This window comes from Triturus cristatus, chromosome 6, assembly GCF_964204655.1.
Source record: "Triturus cristatus chromosome 6, aTriCri1.1, whole genome shotgun sequence".
Taxonomy (NCBI): domain Eukaryota; kingdom Metazoa; phylum Chordata; class Amphibia; order Caudata; family Salamandridae; genus Triturus; species Triturus cristatus.
In genome coordinates this window covers 1,428,602,077-1,428,623,722 of record NC_140589.1, presented here as the reverse complement: position 1 = coordinate 1,428,623,722, position 21,646 = coordinate 1,428,602,077, and the positions used below count along the sequence as shown (strand labels likewise).

General features: G+C 45.1%; 1 protein-coding gene across 3 annotated transcripts in view; it reads left to right on the top strand.

The window, feature by feature from the left end:
• Window positions 1-441: 441 nt before the first annotated feature.
• The window catches only part of LRP11 (LDL receptor related protein 11), a 327,158-nt gene continuing 305,953 nt past the window's right edge, over window positions 442-21,646 (top strand). For all 3 annotated transcript variants that reach the window (XM_085612481.1, XM_085612480.1, XM_085612479.1), the window contains exon 1: window positions 442-1,568. In XM_085612481.1, the coding sequence (XP_085468607.1) occupies window positions 656-1,568 (913 nt within the window). In that variant the 5' untranslated portion in view covers window positions 442-655. The remainder of the gene's footprint in view (window positions 1,569-21,646) is intronic.

Genomic DNA, 21,646 nt, shown 5'->3' with positions numbered 1-21,646 from the left:
CTGGAAGAATGAAAAGCGGCAGCAGGTGCTTCAAAGCCATAATAAACAATAAACTTGCAATACGCCCCCCCCCCCCTCCCAACTACACCGGTACCTTAAAATGTCCGGTTATATACCCCCATGGGTTACATAAAACCTAGCTGTCGTCTGACTAATACAGTTCCCTAAATTACGGGGGCGGACCTCTCTACGGTCGGCTGCTCCCCTTAAGTCTCCAGTTTAATTAAAAAAAAAAAAAGGCAAGGTGCATCAGGACTGCTGCAGTGTTTAAGGAATTTCTTTTTTACTCATTCTATAATTCTATTTTAATTGAAAGTTCTAGTCATGCACGCTATTTTCCCATTTGATCCGATCACACTGAAAGGTGCGCAGATGTTGCTACGCTCAGGTTTTCCCCGACCGTATTTCATTTAATTTGTACGTTGATTCTATTTCCGGGTCATGGAAGACAGAGCAACACACAGTAAAGAGAGAGGGGGAGATGCGACCAGCGCCGTGACGGGGTTCTCTGCCTCCCTCTCATACAGGGGACTGGAATGGACGGCGGACTGAAATATACGGGTCAGACATACTAGCAGCACCGGGTGCGGCACGGCTAGTGAATGTTCCGTTTTTCGAGTAGCGGCTCATCCTAGCAGGTGCATCTGACAGCAGCATGCAGGGGCCGGCGGCCGGCCTGGCCAGTCACCGGTCTGCGCTCCTTTTAATGCTTCTGATCTGCTGCTACTGGAGACCCGGCGAGGGCAGGGCCTCTGAGGACGAAGCGGCCCCGTTGTCCCAGCTCCGGGCTCAGGTGTCCGGCGTGGAGGAGCTATTGGAGGAGTTCCGTCAACAGCTGCAGCAGCAGCGGCGGCAGGGAGAGCCTCAGAGCACCGGGGAGGCACAGAGCCTACGCCGTCAGCAAGGAGAGCTGCTGAGCCCCGAGGAGGCTCCGGATTTGCACCACCTGCAGGGGGAGCCTCAGGGAATAGGCGAGACTCAAGAGGTGCACCACTTGCAAGAAGAATCACAAACCCAAAATGATGCGAGAGCAGTGCACCGTGTGCAAGGGGAGGCACGTAGGCCAGTCGATATACAGCAAAGGGGTGGTTCCACAACGGGTACCGAAAACAACCTACAGGTACCAGGGGACGAGCAAGGCCTGCACCACCTGCAACACATGCAGGAAGAGGGGCGACAGCAGCTGGGCGAGGAAGGCTGTGAGGGACGCTTTACCACCCTACAGGATTATATCATCCGCACCAAAGACTCGCTAGCTGCCGGAGCCACCTTTCTGGCCGCGCCCGGGGGTGTGTCGACCTGGCATCAGTGCATGGGGGCATGCTGTGGAGAGCCACGCTGCTCTGTGGCTGTGGTGGAGCTCTCCACCTCTTCAAGCCACCAGCATGCGCCCGCCCTGAGCTGCTACCTCTTCGATTGCACGTACCGGGGCCACAGTGTCTGCACCTTCTCATTACACCGTGGCTACAACAGCTTTACCAGCTCCCGGGTAAACGAGAGTGCCACCCGCCAGAAAGAGCCCCCCAGCAACGCCCTGCAGAGGCTAGCACTGACCGCAGAGCAGGAGGGTAAGAGCGACCAGCTGCTTAAAGTGCAACTTAGCACATATAGCATAGCACATGCGCAGTGTTTGAGGTTAGATGTTAAGAAAATGGACTAAATGTCTCCATAAGTTAACGAGCAATTTCCTTCGGTTGTGGGGGACGTATTAAAAACGTGTTATCTATGATTGGTATCGCCACGTCGTATTTGAAGCAGCACTGACTCCCGCCTTTTATCCATAAATCGGAGGTGGCATCAGGTTGTTACAACCGTAGCAATTTTTGACACGGTGCACAGCCTGCCCCAGTCTTAGACCACTTAAACCATTTTTAGGCCCGGCTTGACACAGAAGCTGTCGCCAGACATTAGGCGATCAGCTTAAACAAGGGCATTAAGCAGCAATACTAGGAAAGGGGATTTGGCTCAAACCATACGTTGGTAGCCGGAGTACATGTTTTGATTGCGCAGAATGTATGTTCTTCCACATAACATGCTTGCCCTCCAAGCAGCACCGATCATTGTGTTCTGTTTATCCAGTTGTCTCTGCCAGTAGCACTAAGGCTGTCTGATCTTGAACATTCAAGGGCACACACAATGCACTGTAAGTCTGTTATGTTGTCTTAGACATGACCGCTGAAATTATTCGATTTTGCCTCTATAACGTTTTTCACATAATAATGAATTTGGCACTTAAACCTTCATGTGCATAGGTTTCCTAATTTATCAAGAAACATTTTGTTTATAGCTCAAACAGATCAAAAGTTACTCAAAACATGCAATCATGTGTTGCTACGCAGTAGAAGTTTCTTGAAAACGGTTGACTGGTCCCCTCTGATGCTTATTTCTGTTTTAGGTGTTTACCTTTGCCCAAACTGTGTAAAATTATGAAATAATGTATGAATACTGTCACAAAATGTGCTGTATTATGTCGCATAATTTGCCTTTTCTAGCCATGTAATTTAGTGAGCCCTGGCACATAATTTAGCTTCCTCCGCCTACATTCAATGGCCCTGGTCTTAGATAAGTGATAATTGACGTTTTTTTTTACTCTGGCTGTAGCACAGATGGGAGGAAGGTAATCATTAACTTAAGACCTCAGAGTGCAGTTTTGTGTTTCAGAGCCCAGGGATATACTAGTCTACATTGATTTTTTTTGGTCTGCCTTGAACGTTCAAAGAGTGCCAGATCCTATGTTATAAACAAAAAAGAGCTTTCAGAGTCCTACTGAGAGAGGGGCTGAGGCTCCATCAACCTATTGATACCTTTGATTACAGTCTTTGAGTCGAATTTATGTAGTTCCACTAAAAAGACTGCTTGTATTGCACTTTTTGGCTTCTGGCAAATTTTATACTCAATATAGCGGGAATACGTTGGTTATAGTGGCAAGCCAATGATCATAGTTACAGGCCTGATCTGTTTATTATGAAATGTTATGACAAAGGCACTAGGTTTGATGTATTTATTGTGAAAATCATATGTTACGGTTGATAGGCATTTAGGTGTGGAATGTAAAACTACCGATTTAGTATTTTCTTGAATGGATTCTCACAGATTACCATAGTAGGCAATGGTTTTGGTGTTGGGCACGCAGTGTGACAAACCATGGATATAGAAGATTTGTTCTGTGGGAATCCTCGTTAGGCCTTTTTTGGAGAAGGAGTATTTTGCTTTGCCAACTGTAATTTTTTACACCTTTTTAATGACTGTGTCAGATGGTTGCCTTGTGGAAAAGTTTGCACTCCAAACTGTAGGGCCGGAGTTGGTTATAGTAACAAGCTATTTGCCTGTTTTGTGCTCTGGAAACATTATGTCTGATGCCATAGGTCTGATCTGCGTATTATGAAACATTATGACAAGGGCAGTAGGTCTTGCTTATTAATTGTGAAAAGCATACGTTAAAGCCAGTAAGCCTTCACAGTTGGTTGTCATCACGCTGTGTTACAGGACATAGACAGGTAATTTGTTAAGGATTTTAAGGATGGATTGTTATTACACATTGCAAGATTTGTAGGCAGGTATTTTGTTACAAGGAATCTTACAAGGGATTTTGTGTGGTACTCCACCCGAACAGACTGTGGGACTAGGAGATATGCATTACAAATAATCTTGATATGCTCTCCTAGGAGAGATTATATTTTCTGTTGCCAATCGTAATTTTGTATACATTTGTACTTTGATCACTGTTGCCATATGGTTGCTTCATAGAAAGTTTATACTTCGGGTATTTGTTTGCGCTTTATAAGTTGGTCACTCGTTCATTACTATTGGGAGAGGATGTAGCCTTGCGGTTAGAGCGGTCAACCTTGAAGCTGGGGAACCGGGTTCGAGTCTCGGCAGTGACGCTCATCATCCTGTGATTCTGGGCAAATCACTTCATCTCTAAGCCTGGGCAAAGCACTACGCTATGCTCGCGTAGTTTGCGAAGTTTGCGCTACTTCACACTACGCGAATTGTACGTAGCACAGTGCAAACACGCGTAGCGTAGTGTTGCGTAGTGCAGCGGTCATTTTTTGCTTGCTCGCGGTCCTCAACGACAAGTTGGCGACCGTGAGCAAGCAAAATGACATCTCGGCGAGACTTTTTCCTCGTTCGTGATCAGCAACATCAAGTTGGCGATCGTGAGCGTGGAAAATAAACCTCCCGGCGAGTTTCTCAACGCGAGGAGGTCAGGTTTCTCATTGCTAGTGGTCGCGCATGCTCGCGACCGCTCGCGATGAGAAACTACCAGTCCGCGTTGAGAAAGCTGCCGCTCGAGTAAAAATCTACTTGAGCAGCAGAAAACTACAGCTCGCACTGTGCAAGATGCCGTTTTCAATGATTGCACAGTGGTGGTTGCTTGTCCGCACTGTGCAATCATTGAAAACGACATCTTGCACAGTGCGAACATGTTACTACACAGTTCGCGAAGTGCTACGCGTAGCTCACGTAGTGCGAAGTGCACTTTGCGTAGCTTTGCGTAGCGCTACCTCGCGAACTACGCCCAGGGTTATTCATCTCCCCGTGCCTTACAAAACAAAATAAATGAATATGTCCTCTGGTGACAGAACTGGTGCTCATGTGAAACGCTCTAACACCCGATGTCTCAGGTCTAGTTTGGGCTATGTAAAACTCTGGAAAAAATAAATTACTAAGCACAACGGGCTTGAGTTGGTTATGGTGACAAGCTAATGATAAAGGTTATAGGCCTGATTGTTTATAATGAAAAGTTACACTAAAGTCAGTAGGCCTGATATATTGATTGCGAAAAGCATATGTTAAAGTCAATAGGCATTTAAGTGTAGATTGTTGAATCACTGTGTGAAAGCCTACTGATAGGTATTTTGCTACATGGAGTGCCACTGATTACCTTTGTAGGGAATAATTTTGTTGTTGGTTATTGCATCTGACAAACCATGAGTATAGAAGATTTGTACTGTCAGAAACCATGTTAGGCCCTCCTACAAAAGGTAATATTTTGTTTTGCCAACTGTAATTTTGCATACTATGTAATCCAATGACTGTATGCCTCATGGTTTCATTGTGGGAAAGCTTATGCTCAGTACAGGAGTCCTCAGTTGGTTGTGGTGAAAAGCCAATGATAACAGCTGCAGCCGGCCTGTTTGGTTTGCTAGGAAAATATTTCTGTTGCCATAATTCTGGTCTGTTTATTATAAAAAGTTATGAAAATGCATTAAGCCTGCCATATTGATTGTTTGAAGCATATGTTAAAATCAATAGGCATTTAAGGGTGGATTGTCATTTCTTTGTATTAAAGCCTATAGTTAGGCATTTTGTTATGTGAAATGTCACTGACTCTTTCAAATTATAGGGGGAGGAGATTAGCACAGAACCAATTCTTGCTACAATCTTCCTTTAGCTGTTTGGCAGACTCCAGTAATAATAAAAAAAAATACATATATACATAAATATATATCCATATGGATAAACAGAGGGTTTTGAGTCATCTGTGTTATACAATAGATCTGTCTGGGTGTCATTTACACTCTGCTTCCACCCATGACAGGGATGATGCATTGGGTAAGGGTTTAGTTCACATGAGTTATTGACTCTCATGTCTCTTGCACTGTGAATTACTTCATTTTCTGATCACGTGTACCTTGATCTGAAAATGTGTGTGCTTCAGTGTCAGAGTGGCTTTGCCACTCCTTTAGTTTTGAATCTTCTCATTTTTCAGTTCCCCCTTTTTAATTTCTTTGCTTCACCTCTTTTTATTTTAATGTTTCTTAAGAGGGCACCTACTGTCTAGGCAGTGCTAAAGAGTCTCTCGCTTACCACTCATTTTATGTGCAGTGTGCCTCATCCCACCTGGCCACTTCTTCTAAACAAGGACACCAGGATGGAATGCTGTTTTCCTTAGTGAATCATTCTTTTATCATTCCAAGATGGCCAACTCTTTGGTTATAAATGTGGTTGTTTCTAAATGTGGCATCTAGGCTTGATTATTAAAACAATGATAGGCTATTTAAAATACCTCTGCAAGACGGGCATCCACTGGTAAGTTTCATTTTTTATTGTAAGCATATACATGCCGTGTTTAGGCAGCAGCGTGTTTCCTTAGTTCCATTTGCATTCTTTAGTTTATCTTGCATATGTTGTTCAGCTTGTATGTGTTTTATTGTGGCTGTGTCAGAGGGTTAATGCAAAAATGAGTCAGTTTGGTGCATGAATGGATGCATGAGTGCAAAGATGAGTGACAGAGGCCATGTGTGATGACTTACTCAGTCCTTTACTCATCAGTGCCATATAAGGCGCTTTCGTCCATAAGCCAAACCTATTGGCATTGCCAATGCTTGTTGTATAAGAGACATGCACAGGAAACATTGGTATAGTGTACCAAAAATATACTTATAAAAGATTGTAGATTTTCACATTTTCCTAAACGTTGTGCATGTGTACTGTATGTAGTGCATAGGACAGGTAGGTTTGTAAACAACTGAAACACTCATCACTCTGATCCTTAAACATTAATATGAAAAGGCAGATACAAGTGCAGAAAAGCCAAAGATATGATACAGAGCATCAAATGAACGGTGACTTGTGGCATTTCCTCCAGAAATTGTAGTTTCAGTCTGCTTAAAACGTTTGTGTGCTTTCACCTTTTTCTGACGTAGATTGTATTTTCACCCTTGAGTCCGTCAGGCGTATTTACTGTTTGCTGCCTGTGTTGGCTGCGAATCAACTGTGCTTTAACCGCTTAGTGTGACGCTCCATATCAGAAAAGAGGATAGTAAAGCCAGGTTTACAGATCGTCGTATTACAGAGCAACCTTTTCATTGGAGGATAACGCTTGACAAAATTTAAAAAAAACATTCTCAAGTAAATATTACGTTTTGTAGGGCGCTATGTTGTACTTCTTGGTTACTTCAGACCAGTACTGCATGAAGTAGATTCTAAAGGTTAATTGGGGGTGTGCAGTCTATCTTCTTCTTTGCAGGCTGCACATACAGATCGCTCAATTGAAGGCAGCCCTGAACTTTCAGTTTTCAGGCCCTTCCTAAAACGCATGTAGTTTGGCTCATCCCTCAGACTTTCATCCAGTGTGTTCACAATTTAGGGCCAGGATCTCCAGGACGTTGCCTTCTTGTTCGATCCAGTTGAATCATCTTTGCGTAATGAGATGTGCATATTCAGAGTGCAGGATCCTCTTCAGCTTAAGTGAGGTGTTTGTCTTCTTTGTAGATATCTTGGACCTTTGTCCCTCTAAGCCTTGTGAACAAAACAGGGTTCTTTAAACTTGATCTTGGTGTCTCTTGGAGTCAGTGTAGCACGCTCAAGGCTGACTCTTAATGTTCCTGCCTCTTTGGGTTCAGACGGAGTTTGGTTTCCTGGTTTTGGCGGTCTCATTAGGTCCAGCCTGGGCAGCGCATGCGCAGCTGTGAGGCATGCAGTATTGAAGTATGGACTTGAAGTCCCACCCACTCTCCGCCCATATTTTTAATTGGCTTATGTCGTTATCCTTCGTAAACGCTGGCTTCCGATTTGTTATTAGGCTTCTTAGTCCCTCCTTGGGACAGCCTTGTCTGCATTTGTTACCTCCCATAATGACTGGACCTTTTATTTGGCTTGTTACACGGTCTGCGTTATAAGTCAAAGAGCACTATTTTGTTTATTGAATAATGGGGACAACGGCGGCTGCTTCTTGTATTTGCAGCGTGCCCACACAGGACAGTGGCGGCCGCTTCTTGTATGGAGCGCTATGCTGTTCTAACTTTAAAAGTGGCTTCCCCCTACCCCCACAGCACTCACAGTACAATGGCAGAAGCTTATTGGCTTTTACCACTTTTGAGCTGAATGCCGCGTCCGCTTCAGGGACACTGTGCTTTCTTTCCGCTTTTCTTTTCTTTTTAATTTAAAGCTTGAATGCTAAGCGTGGCGCCCACTTCAGGGAGACCGCGCTCTGCAATACAATAGGTCTCGCTTTTGCCAAACTTTGACCTGTTGGTATTGTAAATGACAATGCCTTTTGGTCTTGCCATTTACAATGCCAATAGCACAAAATCTCGCAATTGCGAGACCTATTGCATTCTAAATGCTTGTTTTTTGTAGCAATGAGCTTTTGGGGGGATTGGGTTGTATACAGTTTTGCAAGTCTATTTTGCCTTCGCCAGGGTCAGCCCCTCACAGAAGTTCATTTCGAGAAGTGGCATACATTTTAGAAGAAGGGAGAGCTGCAGGTTTCCTTCCTCAACCACCGCGTTAACTCGTTGCATGAATGAAATGACTCCAGTTCCTAATTTTCAAAGGTGCGGTAAACAAACGTATAGTCCAAAAAACAGCTATGGGACAAGACTTGTCTTTCAAATAATAAATATAAAGAAACGTACAGAAAAGAGTGGGTGAAGTATTCAAAATATATATGACATTGTAATTCAGGCTGTTCAAATGGTTTAGGAGGCATGTTGGCAGGTTCTGCAACTGTTGACTCACAAATTCTGCTCTTGCAGAGATATTTTGTAATCACTAGCACTCGTGCTTATCATGAAAAAAGAGCTTAATATTTCAGAAAGCATTTGTGCAGGAGATGTCAAACGTCTTTATCCTTGCTGTCGGTTTGGAAGCTATGGCCATACACTGGCATACAGAGAGAGGACTGTGCTTTGCAGCTGCCGTTCAGCTTGCCTCCATGTTATCTTTGACAGTGTAGCCACGGAATATACTAACATCATTTTTGCATTACGCATGAATTCTGGTCCCTGCTTATTGTATGTGCAGACTGGGATTTGTGGTTTTTCCAGGGATAATTAACCCAGCTTTCCCCTTTAAATGATTTGAGCTTTTGCTGGGGATGCAGAAGAGTTCTCAGCCAATCGGAAATGAGAAGCAATTCACTTTGGTCTCAGCACCGGTTGATGTGACATTTCTGTCACTTGCTGATTTGCTGCCCTGTCTTTCAGATAAGTGATTCCTCAAAATAGCTCTCTGGCACACACGGTCATGCAAATCTGTCTCCGAGCAGGAGGTGGTCGATGAGTGGTCGGTTTGACGTCAGAGGCCTCCCTTGCTGGATCACTCTCAGTGAAATGCTTATTAAATACATTCAGTGCTTCGCGTGGACTGTCTTGTTTAATGTTGTGTTTTCGAACCTAGCCGTGTCCTTATTTTGCCAGGAAGTGGTGCTAACCTATCACAGAAGAGCTTACAAGGTAACGTCACAAAGCTTCATACTGCATATTCCTTTGAAATTGCAGTCAATTGTGTTTGTTGCCATCTGTCATTCAGGCTGCTCACCGAGGCCCTTTTGCCTCTAGAGATTAGGGAGTAAACAGGGAAGGGAGCAGGTGCAGTCACAAAGTCACAATTAATTCTTTTAATCTCTTCTTTTATGCACCCTGGAACCTTTGTTTTCGCTCTTATTTGCTCCGTTTTGCTTAAGAATGGGTAGGGCAGCAAGTGCTTTAATTGGTATCTCTCAGCGCGTCTTAAATAAGTGTATTAAATATATATCGTCAACATATGGTAGAAAACCAGCCCAAGGTGCTGTTTTAGAGACCACAAAACACATACAACATAAAACGCAAAATAAAGTACATAAATTAAAGTACCAATAACAAAAACACATTTTATACACCGATCAAAAAGTCATTTAAGAATGACAACTACTCCCAAAGCGTTCTGCCTCCAAAGTTTTTTTTGCATCTCCGGACGAAAAGCAACTTCTTTAAGATGCAAAAAGGAGTATGGCTCACCGACATACATTTTATTGTTCAAATGTATTTCTTTAATTGAATATAGGACAATTCAACAGACATACCAAGAATGCTCCGAATAGCTAAAACACATTAGCAGTTGAATCTTAAACAATAATAAATAAGTAATACTATAAATACCAATATTAAAGTAGCAAAATATATATATTCAAAGAAGGCTTAACTAGTTAAAATATAGTTCCATCATGCGAATTAAAGGGCAGATATTTTTTTGCTGTCAGGGTGGATATTTTTTTAAGTGAAAGCAAACAGTAATTTAAAATGTTTAGTTAATTCCATTACAAAGAATTATCTGCATGATGTTGGTGGCATAGATTCTATCTTTCTTGCCGAATGTTAGAAATGTAAACACATTGAGAAGAACCCACATTTGTGATAAGACTGAAAAAGTACATTGTTTTCTTGGGTATCCAAATAATTATAAATATTTCCCATTGTCTATACTCCTTGTCAGGCCAGTTCCCTGGGTCTGTGTGACTTTAAGACGATTAGGCCTCTCTTGTGACGAGTATTGCTGTGGACTTAGGAAAGAAGGAAACCTGTACTACTGCAAGCTTACGAATTGGCAAATATCTCATCTTTAACTTTGACATTCAAGGCCTAGTGTGGTCAGATAGTCAGGCTTACTCTTGGCGGTACTTTAGGTACAACATGTTCTGTAAGCTGCTCCTGTATCACTCACAGCACATGTAATGTGCAAGTTCTGTTATGCTTTAAGAAAATAAGATATAAGGCTTTTATTGTCATTGTTGAACTTGGCCCTTTTTGCAGGGTCATCACTGAACTTTTTGCCTTCCTCCTAGTCTTTTTTCTGACATAGTGTTGGTGGTTTTAGGACTCTGGGCACTTTATCACTGCTTTCCAGTGTAAAGTGCGTGTGCTCTCTATGGTAAAACATGGTAAGATTGGTCTACACCTGTTTGGCATATTTAATTTACCTATCAGTCCCCAGTAAAGTGGTATCTCATATACCCGGGGCCAGAAAATTAAATGCTACTGGTGGGCTTGCAGCGCTGTTTGCGCCACCCACCAAAGTAGCCTTTCAAACTTGTCCCAAGCCTCTGCCATTGCAGGACCTGCGCACGCAGTTTACTGCCGCTGTGACGTGGCACATAAAATGGGTGCCACGTCTGACTCCCCTTTTACTAATATCAGTCAAGGTAGGCCCTAGCTAGCCCTATGGGCAGGGTGCGCTGTAGGGAAAAGGTAGGGCATGTGCCTTAACTGTGTGGCATGTCCTAGTAGTGACAAACAGCCATTTTGGTCTCTCACTACTCTGAGGCTGTCCTCTCATAGGAATGCATTGGGGATTCCCCGATATGTGCTTCAGTGGTAATTCCTGACCTGAGAGGAGTAGAGTGGACAAGTTTGGTATGTTTGGAATAGCGATAATAAATGCTGCGTAATAGTGTTCACAGATTTATTATCACTATTTTAGAAATGCCACTTTAAGAAGTGGGCATTTCTGTGTGCTATGTGTCTTTGTGCCTGCCTGATGCGTATTTCATGTCTGTCTCTTGAGTGCAGGGGCTGGTGAGGTGCAGTGGCTCCAGGGAGGCTGGGCGAGTCAGCTTTAGGCTGAATAGGTTGATCTGCACTTGGAGTAGTGGGAGGAGTAGCACATGGGCCTGAATAGGACTGTGCCTGCACTACACAATGCTGGCTCCGCCCCCCTGTGGTGTGTCTGGGGCCAGAGCCTACACTGACAATGATGGTTTTTGTGCCCTGTAAACAAATGTTTGAGTGCCCCCCAGAACTGTATTGGACTGGGCTTAGGCCTGTGCCAGGGGGAAGAACAAAGACGGAAAGTGGTATAAATATTGGGGCTGTGACCTCATGTGTTTGGTGCTTACTTGGATCTGGGCGAAGAGGACTGCCGGGCACCAGAAGGAACCGCCAAAAAGGACTGCCCCTCTGCTAGAGGGGCCCCTATGAGCTGGCCTGCCTGGGCCCAGCTCTGCCCCTTGTGACTGTGGAATCGGCGCTTGGTGGGTGCTGGATTTCTGCCCCTGCCTTCAGAGGACTGAGGGCCCTTGGTCTAGAGGGCTGCACCGGCACACCAGAAGCGCGTGGTGGGTGCTTCACTTTCTGCTGTCTGAGCCTGAGAAGGGGGCTCTCACAGAGAACGTGGCGAGAGCAGCTGCATGGTACACAGGAAGCCAGGCAGAAGCTGCCTGGTTTTGGGCAGGGCTCTCGTGAGGACGAGGAGAGCCCTCTGTGTTCCCCCAAGCCTTTGTGGGAGCTTCATTCCGCAGTGTGTGGAGATCTGCCTCTGCATTAATTCTGCAGCGTGGGGAGAGCTGCCTCTGCATTTATTCCCCTGCGCTGTCGATTTCACTGTTCTGAGCCAGCGTCAGGAAACAGGAAGTCAGGCAAGGAGAGCCTGACTTGGGGTGTGGCCGGCAGGGGAAGCCAGGCGGAGGTGCAGCCTGGTTGTGGGCGGGTCTCCAGTGTTCACGAGGAGAGCCCTGCGTGCTGCCAGAGCGAGACCGTGGCAAGAGAGGGACGGAGCCTCACGGGCTTATCAGGTGGCCAGAGGGAGGACCGGAGCCTTGAGGGCTCCCTTTTGCAAACTTTGCGTCTTTTTGCCAAGAACAGGCTGCCTCCCGCTGAGGAGACCGGTGAGGCCCGAGGAGGCCCCAGTGAGGAGCCCAGCTACCGTGCATAGAGTGGAGCCTTGCAGGCTCAAGCCTTCAAGGTCCCTCCCCCGCCTGGAAGAGGAGACCGGGTGAGTTCCTTGGGACCAGAGGGCCTATTGTCCCGGGCCGCGCTGTGCTTTTCCGGCCTCAAGAGGCTATGGGCAAGTCTCACGTGGGTGCCTAAGTAGCACCGACTCTTCTCCCCCCATTTTTCTAGTTGCACAGCTGCGCGGCAAGGCTGCGGGCAGCTGCACATTGGAGTGGTATCGGGGGCAATATGGCCCTAAGAGGGCATTGCGGGGCGAGCCCAGGACAGGGCCCCGCTTGAGAAAGCACAGACTTGTGAACGGCAACACTGGGAGAGAGGTGATTCGGGCCTCCTACGGGTTATCGGCACTATGCCTTGGGGTGCTCCAGGACGCCTGGGGGCACGAGATTTCCCTGCTGTAGTGCACTGCTGATTTCTGCCTAGGCATAAGGCAGTTGCCTCTGGGGGGCAGGATGTGTTGCAGAAGGTGCACAGCTATTAATGTATGTCCTTCTGTGCTATGCTAATGATTAGGATGTTTGACTAACATGTTCATGCAAAATGCAATGTTACCAGTAGCTACTGGTTATTTTTCACTACCTGTGATGTTCGGACAGTGGCCCGATTGGCCCTGTAAGTGTATATAATCCGCTGTAAAGTAATGTCTAGTGCCAGGTGGCACAGTGTGTTTATGTGATTATGCTCTGATGTATTTTTTTGGGGGGGGATAATACAAAGGCTATTTTTATATAACCTCGTGTGGAGTTTCTTTTGTGATGTGCCTAGTGTGTCCCTGCTGTGTGAGTGTGTTGCCCAAACGCTTTACACATTGCCGTTTGGATAAGCCTGACTGCTCGTGCCAAGCTACCAAGGGGGTGATCAGGGGTTATTTACAGCGTATAACTCCCTTGCCCTGACTAGAGTGGTGGTTTCTGCTTGGCTTAGGCGCATGCCCTAGCCTACCAGAAATCTCATTTCTAACAGTCATTAAGGTAATATTCTTAGTACCTTCAAGAGGTTTTATGGGATTCGTTCTAATGCATGTGTATCTTTGATATTCTGCAAGGTCTTTGTGTCTTATACCTTTGCACACTTATCTGGTACACAGAAGTCTGGCTAATCCCGTCCCTGCAGCCAAGTGCACTGTCATCTTTTGTCAGTGTTCTCGGTGCAGTGTAATATACAATTCAGTTCTCTTCGACTGGCTTTTGCAGGGCTCTAAAAGAATTGTTTACAGGTATCACCCTGTATAAACTGTGCTGGTTAGCCGAGGTCTCTCTGTACAAGATTGCTGGGAACACAGAAAAAGCAGTCTAAGGGTGCAATAAGAAGTTTATGGGTAGCAGTGGCAGGCAAAAATCCTCTGAATTTGGTGCTGGATGGCTGCTCACCAGGGAATGAGTCACAGAGGGAATACGGATGGTGCAGCACTCGGACCTCACACTGGTATCAATACTGTTTGAAGAACCGGGGCGTCACCCCATTGCTTTTAAGCCTTGAGAAACATAAAATGACAATAACTTAGAGTTATTGTCATTTTGCCCTGCTGCTTTGCGTCGTGCGGGCGGTGTTGCACTGCTCTCTAAGCAGGGCAGGGGAGAAGTGGTTTGCCCACTTCAAAGTACGCATTGACTGTTTCAGGGCCGCCCAAGCCAGTCACGCACACTTCCCTGCATTATAGCATGCATGGAGAACATGCTCACCCCTCCAGCCCCTGGCTGTGTCATGGCGCTCAGACCAATCACAACGCTGCAATTGCAGAGTTGTGATTGGCTTAGGGGAGGGAGCCTGGCTGCCTGCTTCCTGATGCTTGGTGATGCAGGGCCAAAAGCCCTCCCATCGACATCAACATTATTCTGCGAGAGAGGCATCATTGCAATATACAGGCTCGAAGACTTGCTTGATACAGCTCACACGTAGTGGCATCAGTATGACACACAGAGGCTTTGGAGCAGACTGGAGAGAGGGTGACTGTCAACCTGGGCCAAAGTTGCAGGCTCACTCTCTCGCCATCCTCCAGACAGCAGGGCTCAGAACTTCCGGATCTAGCCCATGGGCCACACTGAGCAGGTTGTCTATTTGCAGGGAATTCCACAGTCAAGTCTTTTCCTCATTCATGGTGGTATTATTTTTAGAAAGAAGGCTTGCAAGAATCTGCCTCTGGTCGCTGCCTTAACAGTGCAGAGTAGAGTGGAACGTTGTATACACAAAAAGGGGCTTCTCACATTCTGTCTTAGGCTTGTTGTCTCAAATCTAACTGCCCAGTCAGATTTAGCCTCACACTTTAGTGGTGTACCATTATTGACAAAGCACATTTTCTTTTCAGGTGTTCCACAGCTCCATGGCTACAAGCCACAGGGGATCAGACTCTCACATTTTCTTGTCGTGTTTTTCCTGCATGGTCCATTGTAATTTTCCCTATGTTAGCCTAACTGTGCACGTTGTAGGCCTCATTTTCCTTTGCACACGCTACTTTAATAAACACATTTCCTTTTGTGCCACATTGTACTTTCACTCTGAACCTGTATATTTTTTCCCTTTTTGTTCTTTTCCTGGGATTTAGTCTGAACACCATAGACAAGATCATACAACAATGTTCCTTGTTATTCTTTCTGGCGAGGCACTAGCACACAGACATAACACAATAATGCAGCTGTTGTTTATGCGCATACATGTCTTATCATATAGACGAGCACATGAGCAAAAGACAAACACATGGAACAAGCATTCTGAGAGAAGAGCACTGCGTCTGCTGAGATGTAGAGCGTTTATCTATGTATGCTGCGGTACAGGGTCTGCCAGTAATCCCAGAGATCTTTCACATATAATAATTTAGCTTCATTAGCAAGGGAGGTGGTTTAGGTTAATCTGTCCACCAAAATGACAGGGCTTTTCATGATATATGGATTATTAACCATGCGAACAGTATTTTTAGTATGAATTTGTTTTCAATTTGTGGAACGTATACTGCATTTCAGAGCACAATAGTTTAAATAATTATTCGAAACTTCCATTGTGTTTCCTGTTTATCTTATTGTGGATGAGTGAGAGAGCGAAAGGGTGTGTCCTGTTACCGCGATCCCTGAGAAGGTCGAGAGTGTTGTGTTCTGGGGTGCCAATTCACTGGTTTCTCTGGTAAGGTTAGGAGGGCAAGTGAGGCACTATAACTAGTCTGATTCAGACTCCTGGATACCTCAGTATCCATGAGTCGCTACATACTGATAATCTATGATTCCAAGCATAGTTCTGTTCTAGGTACTTGCAGGAATCCTGAGTAGTGCTTATCCAAAATACCCTTGCACCTTTCCTAAAGGCGTCCGTGGTGCTAGGGATTGCTCTTCCACAGTTATTAGGAAACACCTAGTTCTGTTTTATTTTAAGCTTGAATATTAAAAGGTTTAGATAACCCTGATTATGCTATGCTTTGAATCCTTTTCAGTTAGCTATTGCACAACCTGTAGCTATTCCTCCTGTTTACTGCCACCCGGCAGTCGCTCATCTTTTAATCCAACATAGAGTTCCCAATTCAGGGGGTGCTGTTATTTTTGTAATTGAAGCGAATGCAGCGTTCCTCTTTGAAGTTTTTTATTCATGTGTCACTTACCTAGCTGCAGATGCTAATGATAATACTTTCCATGAATATCCGGTTGCACCAGCTCCTGCTGCATATCAACCATCTCCTCTTACTGAGATTCCACTTATGGTCTGGGAGCTCCAGACTTGGTTTAATGGCGCCCTTCCCCACATGCTTGACACTGTCCAATGGGCCCATTAATTATTGAAGGGGCTACCTAGCCGGCACTAGCGGACTATACCCTGTATTCGGATTTAGGTAATATCAATTTAGTACAGAATCGTGCTTTATACAATGTTCTTGTTTTCATATATCGAAGCATGACCCAATTTATTGCAAGCGACTTGCTGGCTGGACCAGCTAGAGTTGCCTTGCAGGGACAGACGCAGCTGCCTTCCGGTCATGTTATTTGTTCTCCAATCAAACCCCCTTTTCAGAAAAAGAAAGGTGCTGCTTTAACAGCGAAATATGCCACAGACGGTGAGAACCCTACTCCTGAACAGGAGTTGGGCGGTGCCTCTCCTCGACAGCGCGGCACAGGTCACCAAACCATGACAGAATTTCCACAAATTTCTGGTAGCAAAAGCAACTGACACATTTATTACAGTTGAAAGCGTGGATACCCGCGTATAGTGTTCTCAACTGCAGCCTCAAAGTTCGCTCAAAAAGTTGCTGTCCATGCTGGGATTTTAAAATGTTGGCAAAACATATATACCTGACTATGCAAAACGTATTAAACCGTTTTGTGCCTTAATACGCCCTGATTTTTTGCTTCCTGCTGGATATTGGAACATCCTGAAACACTCACATCTTTACAGTCTGACTTGCTTGAAACAGGGCATTTACATATATGTGTCAATACTATGAACTTATGTAACCTTTATTAAAGGTGAAACAGCACCCATTGCATATAAGTTTCATTTGTATTTGTCTGCAGAACTGCGTTTTGCTTCTACTGAAAAAATTCTCACTGCTGTCCAAATGGCCATCCTAAAGGAATTTCCACTTGCTCAAGTTGAATGCATTATTGTGGTTTCTCCAGTGCCTGCCCTAGAGGCCGTCACGAAAGCTATCATTCCTAATGCAAAAGCCTTCCAGCCCTCCACTCTCGTTCGATACACTCCTTATCAGCCCTGGATGTCAACTTTGTCTTTGACCCTTCTTTGTAAACACAAGAATTTTTCTTTTTTTGTAGAAGACTGCACTGCGCAGTTGGCTGAATTGTAGTCTTTACTTCTTGTACTTGAAAATACGGATCCTGGATGCTCCACACTTATAGTGTGTGATTCGTATTATGACGTTCAATCCTTTAATGATAATTTACATTTTTAGAAGCTAAATGACTTCAGAGATTCTAAAGGTAGCACAATCAAGCACAAGTTGCTTTGGGTTAAAGTGGCAGATGAAAAAAAATCGGTTGTCACTAGCTCATGTAATTCACTAGCTCATGTAATCCACGTCGCACAGCTCACCTGAACCGACCACTACAGCGTCCACTTCACCATCTCGGGACCCACCAGCACCGTGACCTTCAGCTCCACGCTCAGATTCTGAAAAAGATAAGAGAAGACCAGTGGAACAACGCTCTCAACTCCCACCTCCCAGACACAAAACCCAACCTACCTCCCAGACAAAACACCCAACCCAGAACAGGCAGCGAAGAATTTCTCCCAGTGGATCATAGAATGTGCCAATGCAATTGCCCCAACCCATCCTGCCAAATTCAAAGGACCTACCAGAAGAGCCACCTGGTTCACCCTGGAGGTGAAATCTACCAAATGCAACTAGAAAGGAAGTGGCGCACCAGAAAAAAAGACAGAAGACCCCATCACCTTCAAAAGAGTTCTCCAACCCCGCAGCCACTGAGAACGACATTACCCCCTTCCAAGAACTGTGTGACACTCTGGCGGACTTCTTCCATGACAAGATTTCAGCCATCTATGAAAACTTCAAACCCCAACCCCCTGTCGCCAACACCATCAACCTGCTCACACTCACAAACACATACCTCAAACACCTGCTCACCCACTGGGACCATCTCACCAGTCAAGCCATGATCTCCATCATGAACTCCATGCACTCTGGTGCACCCATGGACTTCTGTCCCCACCACATCTTCAACCTCTGGAGCAAGATGATTGGCGGTAAGCTCAGGAAAGTCCTGAATGCCTCCATCACCTCGACCTCCTTCCCTGATGTCTGGAAGCAGGCTGAAGTGAAGCCCCTCCTGAAGAAGCCATCCGCTGACCCAGCAGAACTGAAGAACTACCGACCCATCTCTCTGCTCCCCTTTTCAGTAAAAGTCCTTTGGAAAGCAATCAACCAGCAACTCACTGAACACATGGAACACCACAACCTCCTGGCCCCCTCCCAATCAAGATTTCGAGCCAACTTCAGGACCAAGACAGCCCTGATCGCAGCTGTCCATGACATCAGAACCTTTCTGGACTGCAGCGAAATGGCAGCTTTCATCCTCCTAGACCTGTCAGCAGCCTTCGACATCGTCTCCCACCACATCTTGATCAACAGACTCCACGCCTCATACCTCACTGGAAGAACCCAAAAAATCTATCTCCCACAATTCACCTCGGAACCCAAAAAGATAATTTGCGGCGTCCCCCGAAGGATTGTCCCTCGCCCCACCCTCTTCAACACCTACATGACAACCCCCCAGCCAACACCGTCGGATCACACAGACTCAACATCATCTCCTAAACTGAAGACCCCAGCTCATCCTCTCACTGTCAGAAGACCCCCCCCACTACCAGAGCCAAGTTTCACAGATGTATGATGAACGTCGGTGAATAGATGAAGGACAACTATCTCAAACTCAACACAAACAAGACAGATGTCCTCATTGTTGGGAACAACACCTCACCATGGAACGTCACATGGTAGCCCGTGGAACTCGGCCCACCCCACACCCCAACAGACCACACCCACAACCTCTATCATCCTGGATAGCAAGCTAGCTATGAAGAGACAGGTTGATGTAGTCTCATCAGCCTGCTTCCACACCCTACGCATGCTGCGCAGGATCTTTAGATGACTCCCAGTCGACACCAGGAGGACCATCACACAGGCCGTCGTCACCAGCAGACTAGACTACGGGAACATTACTTAGAAATCACTGCATGCCCTCTGAAGAGACCACAAACAATACAAAACTCTGCGGCAAGACTAATCCTCGACCTCTCCAGAAGGACCAACATCACACCCCCCACCTCAAGAAGCAGCACTGGCGCTCGATCCAGAAGAGATGCCGGTTCAAAATGCTAATCCATGCATACAAAGCCCTGCACAACATAGGACCAGCATCAACAAATGCAGGACCTTCCACTAACCGACCGGACACCTACGATCCTCCTCAGTCTTCCTTGCAGACACCCCCGAATCTGCCTAACCAACGGTGGAGGATGCTTTTTTTCGCACCTGGGGGCCAAAGCGTGGAACAACCTTCCCCTGCACCTCAGAACCGCCCCATTGCTTCAGCAATTCAGGAAGGAACTGAAGACCTGGCTGTTCGAATTAACAGACCACTTTGCAGCAGCTAGCAACTCCAGCACCTTGAGACCCTCATGAGTGATTTGCAGCACTTTATAAATACTGATTGATTGCTTGAGTCACAAGTTTAATTATAGTTGGTTCTGACGCATAAAGTCGGACCGTGTCAAAGCAACTGGCCAGGTGTGTCCTTTTGCCTTTTTTGTTTTCTTTTTCTTAACTCTGAAGATAACACAGTAATCGCCATGTTCATTTTCCATTTTATTTCTTTTCACTGAATTTACCTTTGTGGTCTCTCTTTTCTGGTCACGTTTATGAGCATTTGAGTGTAGGGTGCTAAGCTATTCTTGCCAATCAAATTGTATTCCTACTGACGTTAAGGGACTTTAGGTTAGGCTCCTTAATTCATGTGCTTCTCTAGCTCTGGTACCTTCAGCCATTTCAGCCATTGGCATCTTGGGTCATACCATGAGTGTATTTTACTCTCACCATTTTTCTTTCAGCATTTTTAGGGTGTCCTTATGCCTCCATTGGCTTGCATGAGTGACTGTGAAAATGTGAAAAATCAATAGCACTGCTGCGCAAATGATCTCAAAAGTGTCTGAAAAATGGAAGCTACAAAAAAGGGTTCCATTACTTTATGTTGCATTTATCTTTATGATGATTTTGTCAGCGCTCGCTTACCAGTGTATAGGTGTGATGTTTGTTTGGCATGTGCACACTCAATCCACATGCTATAGAAATAGCAACCCTATTGACTTTGTCAATGCTTATTTTCCATGGGCTGACCCCCCACAATCCTTGAATTGTGGGGACCAAGATGGAAGATGTAAAGTCACAAGATATGACGTGATTCCTTGGAAGTGGCAATGGTAGCTGTGCTTTCTTTGATTCATCCCTCATCCCTGTACAGGATTTACTGATTTTCTAGGCCTCACCTGTGGACAGCTGTAGCTATATGTCAGCCTCATTCAACAATTGGATGTCTGGATTTGTTTAAAGTTGCCAGTGGTTGGCTGGGCTGTCGTCAAAGGCCATGTCATTTCATGACTGTTACATGGCTTTCCTAATATATTTTTGCATTCGATTTTGAGATAGGTCGGGGTGTTAGGTTGTGTACTGTGGTAACCGCTCCATAACTCCCCCCACCCACCGCTCTGCCTCTGTGCCCCCTAAAGATTGTGGAGAAAGAAGTACAGGACAGTGTTCATTAGGAACTCATTTATATTAAACAATATACAATCTGCAACTAAAGGTGTTGCTCTGATTTAATCATAGTAAGTTATTTTGATATATTAATGACCTTATAATGAGTCACAGTATTAATAATATGCGTTTGTATACCTTAAAAAGCAGACAAAAAACTTTCATTAAGGGTATACTTAATTTCAGCCGAAGTAGGTAATTTTATTTTGCAGTTGTGGTCTGTTTCACAGAACCACTATTTAAACATGAATATGGAGATATTTGCAATTTTTAAAAATATTTTCACATTTAAAATGATATTGTGACCCCAAGTGAAGTGACCATAACCTATTTTAGTGAGTACTGTGTGACATGGTGAGAAAACTGAGACGATTATTGGTGAGTTTAAAAAAAGGACGAGCTTAATACAATTTACAATAATTTAATCCAAGCTATCTCTTTTGTATGTTGTCGACGGCGTTTCGACCCTCTCTAGATACGGGGTCTCTTCAGGACTGTGTTTCTGGGGACAGTATAGCACATACACGTGTCCATGTAGGATCCATTATGTTAGTTGATGAAAGATGCAGGGAAGATATCCGCACGGTGTTCAGTTCTGCCGGGGTTCATAGGGATGCTTCAGATTGAAGGTTCCATGCAAGTATATCACGCTTGTGGAAATGACCCAATTGGTGTCAGTATTCCTTCTCCCAATCGAACAGCTTGTGGCCCTGTAGTTGACCACTAATTTCCACCCTCCTCCCTGTGAACTGCTCCTGCCTGTCAGGATTAGGAAGTGTTCATCAGCTGGTTAGGATGATGATCAGGCACACTCCCTAGATGTTATTTACAACGCCAAATACACAAATAACAAAATACTGGAGGTACGGGGGAATGAGCAAGAGATATAGAGTCATCAAGCAGGTTTTCTTAGGTACACCTCTTTTCAGAAACTATGTCTGGTATT